The sequence below is a fragment of the Plecotus auritus genome (genome assembly GCF_963455305.1).
Source record: "Plecotus auritus genome assembly, chromosome: 12".
In the NCBI taxonomy this organism is placed as follows: Eukaryota; Metazoa; Chordata; class Mammalia; order Chiroptera; family Vespertilionidae; genus Plecotus; species Plecotus auritus.
This window is the reverse complement of record NC_137778.1, coordinates 340,508-355,819: the sequence shown is the minus strand read 5'-3', so window position 1 is coordinate 355,819 and position 15,312 is coordinate 340,508. Positions and strand designations below refer to the sequence as shown.

At 51.2% G+C, this 15,312-nt stretch overlaps 1 protein-coding gene across 2 annotated transcripts in view; it reads left to right on the top strand.

The window, feature by feature from the left end:
- The window catches only part of F11R (F11 receptor), a 45,341-nt gene extending 31,784 nt beyond the window's left edge, over positions 1–13,557 (top strand). The window contains exons 2-9 of one of the 2 annotated variants that reach the window (XR_013959427.1): positions 9,332–9,400; positions 9,507–9,614; positions 9,741–9,887; positions 10,110–10,312; positions 10,466–10,568; positions 10,679–10,786; positions 10,935–11,250; positions 11,626–12,338. Coding sequence is in view for 1 of the 2 variants with exons in the window: in XM_080648031.1 (XP_080504157.1) it covers positions 9,332–9,400; positions 9,507–9,614; positions 9,741–9,887; positions 10,110–10,312; positions 10,466–10,568; positions 10,679–10,790; positions 11,202–11,250; positions 11,626–11,661 (827 nt within the window). In the remaining variant the exon portion in view is untranslated. Of the gene's footprint in view, positions 1–9,331; positions 9,401–9,506; positions 9,615–9,740; positions 9,888–10,109; positions 10,313–10,465; positions 10,569–10,678; positions 10,791–10,934; positions 11,251–11,625 lie in introns of both variants that reach the window. The other variant, XM_080648031.1, reaches the window with a different exon arrangement.
- The last annotated feature ends 1,755 nt before the right edge of the window (positions 13,558–15,312 follow it).

The following is a 15,312-nucleotide window of genomic DNA, read 5'->3' as shown; positions in this document are numbered from 1 at the left end:
AATTTGTGCACCAGGACTCTAGTTATCTGTGAGCATTTTGAGCTCAGCGGGGGAGGTTTGGGAAATGGAAAGGAGTCAGTGGGCTTTGATATTCTGAGCCACACACCTCTGACCCTGTCAAGACGGCAATGTAAACAAGGACAGTACTTTTTAATTCCGCAAGGATTGGCAGATGTGGGCAAAGGACTAACAAATTCACCCATTTTGAAATGTTTCTTTCCATTTGGGTAGGTTTCTCTGCGGCTCTGTAGCCATTACAGAGATCTAGTTTACAGGGAGCGTATAGCTGAGGGCCTTTTCTGACTCATAAGGGCTTGCATGTATGGAAAAGACACATTGACCTCAGAAGGCCTCATTCTCCATTCACTTCCCTGGGAATGGGAAAGCAGGGTCAGCTGCAGGGTAGCATTCCACTTACTGGTGCCAGTAACTGGCCACACCTCTCCATTGTCCACTTTATAGTGGGGCCAGGCTATGTTGCAAAAGATTAGCCTTTTTAAAAATATATTTTATTGATTTTTACAGAGAGGAAGGGAGAGGGATAGAGTTAGAAACGATCAGCTGCCTCCTGCACGCCTCATATTGGGGACCGAGCCCACGACCAAAGTATATACCCTTGACCGGAATTGAACCCTGGGGTCCTTCTTGGGACCTGTGCTCTATCCACTGAGCCAAAAAGGTTAGGGCAAGATTAGCCTTATTTTTTTATTTTTTATTTTTGGAGGTATCCCCAGTCAATTTCTCCCAGTTGAAGAGTTTGTACCCCAATAGAAAAGGGGACTCTGAAGGCCCTGTGGCCAGGTTCCCCATCTACAGAGGCATGTGTAGCAAGCCGAGGGTTAGGCATCTCTGCAGGGCTCTGGGCTGTTTGGGCCATTCTGAGGGGGGCGTCCCCTGTTAAGCCTTCTCTCAGGCTCTCATGGAAGTTAATCATGAAGAAAGGTGGTTAGCAAACGCCAGTCAGTCTCAAGGTTAGTTTCCTCTTGGGAGGTTCTTTTAAAATCATGGTTTTCCCTTTTGGCTCAGTATCTGGTTCATTTAGTTCTAAATACTTACTACCCTTCTGGGAAAAGCATACGGACATCACTCATTAAAAAACAAAACACAAAAACTCGCCCTATCTGATGAATTGGGACAGATCTGACCAGTAAAATATATGTTGTCCCTTAACGTGCCCTGGTTGAAAGGGGACCGGTTCTGATTTTAAAACAGCCGTTGGTTGCTTAGGTACCCCTACCATTTGTACAGAAGCCTTACCCCGAGGCAGAGGGAAACTTACATGGGCAGGGTTAATAACAGATAAAGTAGCCCCAGGATCTACAAGGCCCTTAGTAACTCCCCCTTTTATGGTAATTTCAATTTCTCCTCAAGAGTTAGTAAGGAGAAGGGGAAAATGCCCTCTCATAGTCCTGGAGCAGCCCTATGCTCGCTTCTGTTTTCTCTTAGTAAATCGCCGTTCAGGTTTTCTTTTCAATCTTTCTTATGGTGACCTGGCTTCTTACAGCAAAAGACTCCTCTACAGTTTCACAGCAGACCTTACTGAGTAACTGTGGCCTTGCTCTCAGAAACCAGTGGCTGTATTGATTGGAACAGGTCAGAAGAGCCAGGATTACATGTTCTGACAGTTAAGTTTTTGTGAATCCATCAGGGTCCCGGGTAAAGTTGGGAACAATTGCTGGTTCCTCTCTAGCCGAGACCAGCTTTTTCCAAAGGGAGTTGTTGGAATCCCTCTTCTCATTTTCCCTCAAGCGAGTGGTAGAAGAGGAGGCGGAAGGGGAGGGAAGAAGGGAGGGGAAAGGGCAAGTCTGGACAAGGAAACTCAGAAAGGAAGGGGGGATGGGGGAAGGCATTTATTAGCTTCAGAATACTAGTTCTGAGACAGTCTCTAGCATTTCTTCTTAATTTCCTTTTTTTTTTTTTAAGAAGAATTTTCTTTCTATGCTTTTCCTTAGAAACTTCTAATTTCCAAGATATGCTTCCCATGTAGTCATTCAGTTCAATGTTAGAGCCGGCATTTTTCTAATTTCTGCAGGCAAAAGATTAATTTAGGTACCCAAGGACAACTGCATTTGGGCCATTTTTAAGTTGATGTTTTCTGGTTAATCTTCCCATTTCTGCAAAGCTCTTGCAAGTAAAGGCTTCCTATCAAGAGTATTAAGAGGGCTGGGGTTTGGGAATTTCTGGCTTTGGAGGCACAATTTCCCCTGTTGATTTTTTTGTTTTTGGATATCTGCAGTCTGAGCACATTTCCTAGGGATGTTATGTAGTGCAAGCATGTCACACTCAAAGGCTAGCACGGGCCAAATAAACAAGTTGTAAGTGGGTGTGGCCGCAAAAAATCAAAAGCTGCAATTTTCATAGAAACATGTTTATTTCGATAGAGACATGGTGAATACACAGGGCCAAAGTGAATGAGTCATTGTTAACATAAAATAATAGAACATTTTAATAAAAATTAATAGTTTTTTTTAACATTAACTTACCAGACACTGAATAACTGCACAAATTCATAAGCATAACACAAATAAACCTATTTTTCTTGTTCTCCGAAAGTGAAATATCTCCTGTTGCGCACACCAAACAAGTCAGTCCAAGACTAATGACATGGCCATTGGCTGCTAAAATATTCGCTGCTGGTGTTGGTGGGGAGAAATGGTGCACCTGTGCGTAAGGCACATAAGGGAAATGAATGCAACATGATTATAGTAATCAGTCATTAGCGAACATTGTAGTTCATTATTAATAATTATGTATAACAGGATATTGTAAAAATTAAGTTACGAAATTTTTATTAAAACATTTCTTACATACCGTTACATTGGCTGGGCCGCAAAAGTATTCGTTGTGGGCCGGAGTTTGACCTGCTCGCTGTAGTGGGTCCAAGTGTGCTGCCTATGGATTGAGCTCCACGAGGCTCTCACCCCTCGAGTCGCATTCGCCCTCTTACATGCCTCAGTTTCTCTCCCGGCTGTCTAACACAACCAGAAGGGCTGGGGCCCTGGCAGACCACGCCTTATCGGGCCCTGGACGAGCCAGTTAGTTAATTACGGTTGAGTTGGGACTTCCCTATGGAGCTCCTGCACATCGTGGGAAGGACCTCTGACACCTCCACAAAGATTCTTAGTCACCTAAGGACACCCGAGAATCGGGCTGCAGGGAGCATGTGCCCCTTTATCTTCGGAGCTGAAGGAGTTCAGCTCTCATTTATATAGTGAGGGCTTTGGGCTCAGACTCTCAGAAAGCAATTCCAATGGAAAAGCCAAACTCGAAACCAGCCACCCACGTTCCCCTCCAGTCTTGCCTGAGCCTGGGCTCTTACCCTTGACCTTAGTTCCACCTCGAGGATTTAAAACCCAGCTCAGATACAGTCAGACCCTCTGCCAAAAAAGCAAGGGAGGTCCCGGATCCAAGAGACAACCCACCCAGTTCACCCAATGGGTGGGTAACTGGCGGGCTCAGTGGGCACCTTGCTGGACCCTACACTGGGTCCAGATCCGCAGGATGGTCCCGGGTGAGCCTCTTTGGACTCCTGCCTCACTACGCCAAGTAATGTTAATGTAAAAACATTCAAACCTGTGAAGAATTTTTGTGTTTATTTGAGCCAAACTGTCAACAATTGCCAGGAAGCAGAATCCCAGCATATTGGGATAATGCTCTGGAGAATCACAGTTTTCCACCTTGTTTGGTACATCACCATCGAAGGAGGAGACGTAAGAGGGTCACATGAACTCCACTGGTGATGGATTAGGGAGGCGGGAGAAAGCAAAGGGGGGAACCTCGGATTAGGTAAAAAGTAAAGTGATAGACACACACTTCTTTACTTAGGTGGGTGCAGGATAGATAACAGTCAGCAATTAACTCAGTAACAATGAGGGGATTTGTGCTCTGAGGGGTCCAGGAAAAGGAAAGTTACTTTCACATTCCAAGGATATGTTACCATAGATGCAAAAGGACAACAGGCTCAGCTTTGTCTGGGAAGATACCAGCCTAGGTGACTGCCCACCATCACTGCTTTAGTTACAGTTTAATTTCAGACCATCCTTGTGGTGACTTCAGGTCTCTGAGTTTGCAAGGCTGCCAGGCAGGCTGCCCCTGAGCTGGTCCGGTCGCATGTGGCCCCTTTTCCGTCCACAAAGCTCTGGTAGTTATTTGGCCCTTCCTCTGGGTCGTCCACTCTTCTAAGTCCTTTGTGTTACCTTTTTAACTGTCAGCAACAGCCCTTTGATAAAGAAACTGTGTTAATCCCCCCCTTTTTTAAAAAAATATATTTTATTGGTTTTTTACAGAGAGGAGCGGAGAGGGATAGAGAGTTAGAAACATCAATGAGAGAGAAACATTGATCAGCTGCCTCCTGCACACCTCCTACTGGGGATGTGCCCACAACCAAGGTCCATGCCCTTGACTGGAATCGAACCTGGGACCCTTCAGTCCGCAGGCCGACGCTCTGTCCACTGAGCCAGACCGGCCAGGGCTGTTTATCCCCAGTTTACAAATCGGCAGAGTGAAGGTGAACGTGATCAAGTGACAGACATGGGGTTTAAATGCAGTCTAGTGGCTCAGGCATGGGAAGGGACTTGGACCAGGATGGCTGCGAAGTCCTGGGCGGCCTGGAGGGGCGGGGGTCCTGGCAGGGTCCCCGACTACCGAGGGTGCCGAGCATTCGCAGCCAGGTAGGCAGCATTCCTGCTCAGAGGAAGGTGTGTGGGTGGTGGGGGGGGCGGGGTTTGAGGTGCAGGGTCCTGTATTTTAAACAAGGAAACAGCAGCCTGGGGTAGCCATGAGTCAGGGTTCCTGGGGAGAATGAAGACGTCTGTAGCAAATGTGCAATTACTGATGTGTTTTGGATCTGATTATCTGAAAGGACTCCAAAAGGACTTTAGCTAAAGTTTTGTGGGGCTTTGGTTGTTTGTTTTGCTTTGTTTTTGTGTATGTGTTGCCGGTTATTTCAAAGGTTGGTTTTAGTTTAATTATGTTCTTCATTTGGGTGGTGCCATCGGTAGGGTTCTTGGGAAGCTAACTGAGATGCCAGCTATTGCACCAAGACAGTGTTAGGGAGTGTTCCTGGGGTCCCCCCGTGGGAAGAAGGGGAAGGACGGGACCGCAGAAGCCCCGGGCTGCCTCCACCACCACCTGCAGGTGGGAGGGGGCTTTGGCACCTGTCCTCCTCTCGGGGACCAGGTGTGGGTGCTGTAAGGTTTAATCAGAGATGTAAGACTTAACCCGACCGAAGCCAATAAGTTGACCAAGACAAGCAGGGTAAAAGCGAAAAATCGCGTTTATTGAAAGCTCTCGGGTGAGGTCCCGAGGTCCGAGAGCACAGGCCGGGGGAGTCACACTTTATTCACCGGTGGGCTGCACCGGTGGGCTTAGAGAAAATGAATTCAAATTCTAAGCAAGGCTACAAGCAGAACTTCCCTTTTTATTAAAGAGCCAGCCCTATGTGCACTTAGTGGTTATCTCACTGCTGGCCTTGAAAACAACACAGTTCTATCCAATTAAAAAATGCACCTGGCATGGCATTGAAATTATGGGCATATCTAGTCTCTGGCCTACAAGGTCAGACAGCTTAAGTTTATTTTTCTCATTATTCAAGCAGGCTAAAGCAGGCTAGAAAGCAAAGTTTGTAAAGTTCCTGCTTTCCCAGCCCCAGACCTTACAGGTGCCAGCTGCCCTGCTGTGTCCCTGGTGGGATGCCTGTCCTTGGGCAGGGCCATGTTCTGGCTGTTCTCAGCGGGCTGTCTATCATCTATCTATCTATCTATCTATCTATCTATCTATCTATCATCTATCTATCTATCTATCATCTATCTATCATCTATCTCTATTCCCCTCCTCTCTGTCCTCAGTGTTTATGTGCATTTATTTTAATTTTACAAACACTGTGAATTAATCCGGGTAAGTCTTCCCTCCCACGCAGGGGGTGGGAGTGGCCTGCGTGCTCATCTCAGCTCTGCCATTTCCAAGTGGGAAGCTGGGCAGGGCCAGCACCTAACCTGGAATGAGTTCGTTTTCTCATCTGAGAGGTCTACTCCGCGCACCAGTGCCCATCACAAGGAGCAAATTGTAACATCTGAGGATCTTAACACGTTAAGCCCCATGTCAGTCTCCGGTCACTGACACTACACTTTCCGTCCAGAAGACAAAACAGGCTGGTGCTTAATGTGTTAAAGATAAAGTTAGAGCAGAGGAAGCTGACTTGGACAAAAATCAAAGCATTTCATTGTCAGCACTCTTCTTTTTCTTTTATCTGCACCTGAGGATATTTTCCCATTGATTTTGTGTGTGTGTGTGTGTGTGTGTGTGTGTGTGTGTGTGTGTGAAAGAGTAGAGAGGAAGGAAGAGAGAGAAACATCAATGTGATGGAGATACACTGATTGGTTGCCTCCAGCACACACCCCAACTTGGGCCAGGGTTGGAGCTTGCAACTGAGGGTACCTGCCCTTGACTGGGATCAAACCCACGACCCATCCATCCTCGGGCAGATGCTCTAACCACTGAGCACCGGCCAGGACTCTGTCAGCACTCTTGGTTAAAACCTGAGCAAGAGACTCCCATGTTCTTTGTTTTCTTTTTTTTTTTTCTTTCTCAGCCTCTTCCTCCTTTCCTCAGTCTCATAGCTGCTCTGTATGTATCTGACTCCTGAGGTAAATTTATTTTATTTATTTATTTATTTTTTTTAAAATGAGATTTTCTTTCTTTTTTTTTTTTATATATATATATTTTATTGATATTTCACAGAGAGGAAGGGAGAGGGATAGAGAGTTAGAAACATCGATCAGCTGCCTCCAGCACACCTCCCACTGAGGACGTGCCCGCAACCAAGGTACATGCCCCTGACCGGAATCGAACCCGGGACCCCTCAGTCCACAGGCCAACGCTCTATCCACTGAGCCAAACCGGTTTCGGCTCCTGAGGTAAATTTAAATTAGCATCATATTTCTTTTTTATTTTTTAAAATATATTTTTATCCATTTCAGAGAGGAAGGGAGAGGGAGAGATTGAAACATCAATGATGAGAGAGAATCATTGATCCGCTGCCTCTTGCACACCCCCTACTAGGGATTGAGCCCTCGACTTGGGCATGTGCCCTTGACCGGATTCAAACCTGGGACCCTTCAGTCCACAGGCCAATGCTCTATCCCCTGAGCCAAACCAGCTAGGGCAATGGCCTCAGTTTTCAGTTTAGTAAAGTATTTGATTTAATTTCTGTATCTGTTACTACATTTAATGAAATTTGACATTAAAGTGTAATGTCAAATATACAGTTACAGGGTAATATTATTAGAAAGAATTTATAGGTCAAATGGGCCTGATGTAAGAGAATGACATTTTATGACATAGTTTGTCTCCATTAGGCCAGTGGCTTTCTGAGAAACAGCGTGGTGGATGGAAGTAAGGGAAAGGGCGTGGGAGTGGCCTGCGTGCTCATCTCAGCTCTGCCATTTCCAAGTGGGAAGCTGGGCAGGGCCAGCACCTAACCTGGAATGAGTTCGTTTTCTCATCTGTAAAATGGGGAGGGAAGACTTACCCGGATTAATTCATAGTGTTTGTAAAATTAAAATAAATGCACATAAACACTAATGAGAGAGAGGAGGAGAATAGAGATAGACAGATAGACAGATAGACAGATAGACAGATAGCGAGCAAGAGAAGAGAAGGGGGTTGAGAGATGGAGGGGAGGGGAGGGGCGGGCCTGAGAGTGTAGAGAGCCTCTAGCTCACCCTTCAGATGAGCAGAGGGAGCTCGGGGTCAAGGCCCGGCTCGGTGTAAAGGAAAATGCCGGATGCATCAGGCTGTTTGCATTTACCTCAGAAGGCAGGGTTCAGACTCAAGGCTGCAAGTGAAGCTCCATGAGTTTGAGTGTTGGAAACAGGAACGAGAACAATGGTGTGAGGCCCCCCCGCCCCCCGCAGTCCTGGCCCCTGTTGTGTCTAGTGGTGGCCTTGGCCCCTCCGGGCAGCCTGCTGCCTGCCTCCCGCCCTGCTGTGGAAGTCGCTCTGTCTCTCCACCCACCACACACCATCCTTCCTTGTCCTTGGGCAGGAGGAGATGCTGGTGAAATTATCTGAGCCCAGTTCTGGTCCTGGCTCCATCTCAGAACCAGCAAGGTGACCTTAGGTTTGTCGCCTCCGTTCTGTGTGTAAAATTGGGTGATAATACTGGTCCTGCTGGTCTGTCCTGCTTGTTTCAAGGGTCAAGCGATATCATGTATGAGAAACATGCTGAGATGCACCAGATACCCTATGAATACTCCTCCTCAGCCGGCCAGTCTCCTGCCAGGATGGTAGAGAAGTTGTGAGCCTTGAAGTGCCATTTTGGGGAGCTGCTCTCGACTAGTGGGAATCTAATTAGATTACTGGGAGTAAGGAGGGGGGTATAAAAAATGAAATAAATTGCATTTGAAAGAAATATTTTATTTCCACTAATAACAGAAGTATTGGCCTGCAATTGTAGCAAAAGCATTTGAAGAAGATTATTTAAGACTAGAGGCCCGGTGCATGAAATTTGTGCCCGGGGGAGGGGGGGTGTCCCTCAGTCCAGCCTGCACCCTTTCCAATCTGGGACCCCTTGAGGGATGTCCAATTGCCTGTTTAGGCCCAGTGGGATCGGGCCTAAATGGGCGGTTGGACATCCCTCTCACAATCCAGGACTGCTGGCTCCCAACTGCCCTCCCCTGCAGGCCTTGTCCCCCCCAACTGTCCTCCCCTGCTGGCTTGGTTCCCCCCAGCTGCCCTCCCCTGCAGGCCTAGCCCCCCCCAACTGCCCTCCCCTGCTGCCTGGTCCCCCCCAACTGTCCTCCCCTGCAGGCCTGGCCCCCCCAACTGCTCTCCCCTGCTGGCTTGGTTCCCCCCAGCTGCCCTCCCCTGCAGGCCTAGCCCCCCCCAACTGCCCTCCCCTGCTGCCTGGTCCCCCCAACTGTCCTCCCCTGCAGGCCTGGCCCCCCCAACTGCTCTCCCCTGCTGGCCTAGTCCCCCACAACTGTCCTCCCCTGCAGGCCTGGCCCCTCCCAACTGCCCTCCCCTGCAGGCCTGGCCCCCCCAACTGCCCTCCCCTGCTGTCCTGGTCCCCCCCAACTGCCCTCCCTGCTGGCCTGGTCTTCCCCAACTGCCCACAACTGCCCTCCCCTGCTGGCCATCTTGTGGTGGCCATCTTGTGTCCACATGGGGGTGGCCATCTTGTGTGTTGGTGTGATGGTCAGTTTGCACATCACCCTTTTATTAGACAGGATGTTGGTGTGAGACAGGCAAGAGCTTGGCTCTGAGTCCTTGCACCGTGGGGGCTCGGGGCCTCGCTAGGTACTGCCCCTCCTGACGGGAGCCTCTCCTCCTAGGCTCGCTGGCGCCGGGCAGGGGAGCCGTGTACACTTCCAACTCCGAGGTCAAAGTTCCCGAGGACAAACGTGAGTTGGGAGGAGCTGGGGGGGGGGGGGGGAGTTGGAGCCGGCCAGGGTCCTGTCTTCTCTCTTTGCTGCTGCTTCCTCCCACTCACGTTGATCTCATCTGCAGCTGCCAAGTTGTCCTGCTCCTACTCGGGCTTCTCCTCTCCCCGAGTGGAGTGGAAGTTTGCCCAGGGTGACATCACCAGCCTCGTTTGCTATAACAACAAGATCACAGGTGAGTCCTCCACCTGGGTGCCAGGTCCCCAGGGCCTTCCCACCTCCTTGCTTAGCTGCCTCAGTGTCACTGGCACAGCTTCCCCCAGCTCTCCAGCTCCCCCTACACTGGTTCCTCTCCCCGCAGCTCCCTTTGAGGACAGAGTCACCTTCTCGAACACTGGCATCACCTTCCACTCCGTGACCCGGAAGGACACGGGGATGTACACGTGCATGGTCTCTGATGAAGGCGGCACCGCCTACGGGGAGGTCAGCGTCCAGCTCATTGTCCTTGGTATGTGCCAGGTCTTCTGTGCCCACTGGGCATCGCTGCTTCCCCCAATGCTGGGTGGGCTCTGCTGAGCCTGGGAGCTCACTGATGGTGCAGGTGCTCTGGGCGGGGACTCGGTCACCGTGAGGGAGGGAGGCCAGCGTGGTGGCTGGGGTATCGCCCTCGTCAGCCACTTTGCCTCCAAGAGCCCTCCCCGCCCTGTGGTCAGCACCTTCTCCTTTCCAGTGCCGCCATCCAAACCCACGGTCAACATCCCCTCCTCCGCCACCATCGGGAGCCGGGCGGTGCTGACCTGTTCGGAGCCGGATGGCTCCCCGCCCTCTGAGTACCTGTGGTACAGGGATGGGGCCCTGATGCCTCTGGAGCCCAAGAGAAACCGTGCCTTCAGCAACTCCTCCTACAGCCTGAACCCCAAGACAGGGGAGCTGGTACGGATGGGTGGGCTGAGTGGGGACACAGGTACGGAACCCCTGACGGTGGGGGAGGAGCAAACAGCAGCGTGAGCTGGGCTTTAGGATCAAGAGATGTAAAAGGCAGGCGCTTGGCTTCTCGCGCAGGACAGGGTGGTTTTCTGCCTCCAGGTCTTCGACCCGGTCTCGGCCTCTGACACCGGAGAGTACTCTTGCCAGGCACAGAACGGATACGGGACACCTGTGATGTCCGCCGCTGTGCGCATGGAGGCTGGTGCGTGCAGGCAGGGTGGCAGGGGCGGGGTCAGACCTGGGGGGGGGGCTTTTCCTGCTGCTTGGGCACGTGAGCATTCATGTGCCCGACCGCTCATTTGTGTCTCATAGTGGAGCTGAATGTTGGGGGCATCGTGGCAGCCGTCCTAGTCACACTCATTCTCCTTGGATTCCTGGTTTTCGGCATCTGGTTTGCCTACAGCCGGGGCTACTTTGACAGTAAGTACTTGGCCTCAGAGGCCCTCCCTCCTCCTGTCCCCATGTTGGGCTCCACTCCGGAGCTGTGGGGGCTGCATGCTGGCTCCCATCTTCCTGGCACAGCTGCCTCTGTTTTGCTGACACTCACTGTCTATTTCTTCTCTTCCAGGAAAGAAGAAAGGGTGAGTGAGGCGCTGTGCCAAGTTCCGAGGTGGAGAACATGATGCGTGTGGTTTGATGCCGAGAGGGGCCCAGGGGTAGGGGTGGAGGTGGAGGCCACGCCTGGCAGGGAGGCAGCTCACTGCGTGCGGCCTGCGCTGTCCTTTCCCCTCCGCCCCTCGTCCCCACTGAGACCTCGTGATTCTGTCAGGTTCTCAGTTTGACCTGAAAGGCTGGCAAGGGGAGGGGCTCGGGTCTGACTGTGGGTCTTCTGCAGGACCGAGAGCAAGAAGGTCATTTACAGCCAGCCCACCGCTCGGAGCGAGGCAAGTGTCTCAGGGGGCGGGGCTCTGGGGCCTGGGTGTGTGTGCTCAGTGTGTGAACGGAAGAAGATGGGAGGGCCCTGGCCTGAAGGGTCCTGGCTGTGATTCCAGTCAAGGCCATGTACTTTGGTTGCAGGGTCCCTAGCCTGGGTGGGGCCTGTGCAGGAGGCAACCAATGGATGTCTCTCTCCCCCCCCCCCCCCACCACTCTCTCTAAAAATCAATGGAAAAATATCCTCGGTGAGGATTACCCAAGAGGAGGAGGGGGAGGGGGAGGGGAAGTGCGAGGGGGAGGGGGAGGGGTGGACAGGGGGAGGGGAATGGGGAGGGGGAGGGGAGGAGGACACTGGAAAGGTTGACGGGGTTTCGTTTCCACAGGGGGAGTTCAGACAGACCTCGTCCTTCCTGGTGTGAGCCGCCCTGGACTCGCCGCTGCCTTCCTCAGGTGCTGCGGACTCTGGCCCCGAAGCGCCGTCCCCAGGAGGCCTGGCATCTTCCAGCCCCGCGGCCCCTCTGTCGTCACTGGGATGTGTTTTTAATGTCAGCTTGGCCCCCGCACCCTCCCCTCCTTCCTGCACTGCGAGGCCCCTGGGACAGCCTTCTCCGGCTCTGTGGTTCCAGCAGGAGCCTGGCCCGGCCCACAGCTCCCTGTCCTCGGAGACGCGGGAGCCAAGGGACCCTCGGCTCCTTCCTCTAGTGCGGACAGCCGCGTGGTCTGGGGGCTGCACGCCGCGGCTCAAGTGGTGGTTTGCCAGCATCAGTTTCTTCCGCCTCTGGGCTCCCTCCCCCACCAAAGTGCACACAAACAGAAGGACCTCCGTGTGTCTGGAGGAGCGGGCCTGGTTGTGGGGAGCATCCAAGCTTGCGGGGTGTGAAGCGGAGTCTCGGCGCCGCGGCCCTGGAGGTGAAGCTGGAGCTGTGGCTGCGCAGCTGGAGCACCCGCCCTGCCTGCGGGTGGCAGCGCCTCGTGGGCCCTGCGGGGGCGGGGGGGGGGGCAGGAGTGCGTGTTCAGGGCTTCCTAGCTCTTCGGTGAGATTGTGTTTGAGTGTTCGGATGTTGCTGGAAATAAAACCTTGGATCGTGGAAGCTTCTGTTGAGAGTGGGAGGTGAGGTTCTTCGGCTCCTTTGTACCAACCAGGAAATGGCTAAAGCCCCGCTTCTGCAGCCCGGGTGGCCCCCTGCCCCCTGCCCCCTGCCCCCTGCCCCCCTCCTCTCGAGGTGGAGCTTCTGGGACCTTGACCCTCCTCCCAGCCCCCTGTGGCGGCGCCCCGCTGGCTGGTGAGGGCTCCCCAGGGAGGCTGCGGGGTCCGATCATCCCCCACCCCCGCCTCCAGGACCTGCACAGACCGAGGGGCTGCAGGAAAGGGCGTCAGCCCAGCAGGGTCCTCAGGCCTTCAGAGAGCTGCACCTCCCGCAGGAGGGAAGCACCTGTGGCTTCACCTGTGGGTGCGTGGTCAGGAAGAGACCACCTGGGACGCCTTGCAGCTGTGTGTGTGTGTGTGTGTGTGTGTGTGTGTGTGTGTGTGTAAGGGAGAGAGCAGGCCTGCACAGCCTCGCCTTCCTCTCCCCACTCTGATCCTTCTTTGCTCTTAAATGACTGTTTCCCCCCGCCAGTCTCGGGCTGTTGCATAACTAGCAAATACGGCTTTCCTAGCAGCGTGTGTGCTGTGTTTCTGTGGGGGGACGGCAAGCACCTCTCCGCCACATCCTGCGGCCTTCCTTGGAAATCCCTGGCGGAACCGGTTCCAAAAGGAAAAACAAACACCCACCAGGTAAAGGTCACGCACCAATAAGAATTCCCAGACGGAAATGAAATCTGATTAGCCAATGAAAGTAGAGATTAGGACACGGTCAAGAGGAATGTGAAGCAGTTTCGGATCTGTGTCCTTGTGGGGAGAAGGAGGGAGTGAGGGAGGAGTCAGCTGTTAGCGCCTTGGAATTCACCTCTGGCCGCAGTAGCCCCTTTGACTGGAAAACATGTCAGCTTTGTGGAATGTCAAAACCATTTTTTTAAATAAGTCGTTCACATTGAGTTTATTTAAATCCTGAAGTAATACATTTAAAGAATTTTGTCCTTCAAAACCCTCCTGACAGTCTTACTGATTAAGAAATTTGCCCTGACCAGTTTGGCTCAGTGGATAGAGTGTCAGCCTGTGGACTGAAGGGTTCCAGGTTCGATCCTGGGTTGTGGGCTCGATCCCTAGTGGGGGACATGCAGGAGGCAGCTGATCCATGATTATCATCATTGATGTTTCTGTGTCCCTCTCCCTCTCCCTTCCTCTGTGAAATAAAAGAAAAGAAATTAGCCATAGCCTTCCCTAAGACTTGATGATTATACTTTAACTAGCGGCCTGGTGCCTGAAATTTGTGCATGGGGGGGGGGTTTCCCTCAGCTCAGCCTGCACCCTCTCCAAGCCGGACATCCCTCTCACAATCTGGGACTGCTGGCTCCTAACTGCTCACCTGCCTGCCTGCCTGGTCGCCCACAACTGCCCCCCTCTGCTGGCCTGGTTTTCCCCAACTGCCGCCCCCCCTTGCCGGCCTGGTTACTTCACGCAGCCTTCTGTTCAGTTGTTTGGTCGCCCCTCACTAACCCCCCTGCCGGCCTGGCCCCCCACACAGCCTGCTGTTCAGTCGTTACTGTTACTCCGTCCCGGACAATTTGCATATTCCTCTATTATTAATATAGATTTGGCCTGTGCTTAAACGGGAATAACAGACTGGGAGGTGGATACCAGCACAATTTCCTGGACATGGTGTCTGACATGAATCCACCAGAACAGGGAAGAAATGGTTGAGTGTTAAGTGTTCCCACTTTGCTGAGAGTTTTTATTAAAAATGGGTTTTGGCCCTGACCGGTTTGGCTCAGTGGATAGAGCGTCAGCCTGCGGACCCAAGGGACCCAGGTTCGATTCCGGTCAGGGGCATGTACCTTGGTTGCAGGCACATCCCCAGTGGGGAGTGTGCAGGAGGCAGCTGATCGATGTTTCTCTCTCATCGATGTTTCTAACTCTCTATCCCTCTCCCTTCCTCTCTTTAAAAAATCAATAAAATATATTTAAAAAAAAATGGGTTTTGGATTTTGTTGAATCCTTTTTCTGTGCCTATTGATATGATCATGTGATTTTTGTCTTTCAATTGGTTTATGTGATGTATTACATTTATTTATTTATTTTTAAATATATTTTATTGATTTTTTACAGAGAGGAAGGAAGAGGGATAAAGAGTTAGAAACATTGATGAGAGAGAAACATCGATCAGCTGCCTCCTGCACACCCCCACTGGGGATGTGCCCACAACCAAGGTACATGCCATTGACCGGAATTGAACCTGGGACCTTCAGTCCGCAAGCCGATGCTCTATCCACCGAGCCAAACTGGTTTTGGCTGTATCACATTTATTGATTTGCGCATATTGTACCAGCCTTGCATCCCACTTGGTCATAGTGTATGATCTTTTTGATATATTGCTGGATTCAATTTGCTAATATTTTTTTGAGGATTTTAGCATCTGTATTCATCAGGGATATTGGCCTGTAATTCTCTCTCTTTGTAGAGTCTTCATCTGGTTTTGGAATCAGGATGATGCTGGCCTCATAAAAAGAGCTTGGAGTGTTCCTTCCTCTTGGATTTTCTGAAATAGTTTGAGGAATATAAGTGTCAGTTCTTCTTTGAATGTTTGGTCAAACTTCCCCGTGAAGCTGTCTGGACCTGGGTTTTTGTTCGCTGGGAGTTTTTTGATTACTGCTTCTATTTCATCAGTTGTTATCGGCCTATTCAGGTTTTCTGATTCTTCCTGATTCAGTTTTGGGAGATCATATTTTTCTAGGAATTTATCCATTTCATCCACATTGTCCAGCTTGTTGGCATAGAGTTGTTCCTGGTATTTTCTTACAATCCTTTCTTCACTGCTTTCGTTTCTGATGTTATTGAGGTGGGTCATCTCTCTCTCTCTTTGTTTCTTGATGAGTCGGGGTAACGCGTCATCAACCTTGTTTATGTTTTCAAAGAACTAGCTCTTGGTTTCATTGATTTTTTTTTTTTTTTTTTTTTTTTTTTAGTATCT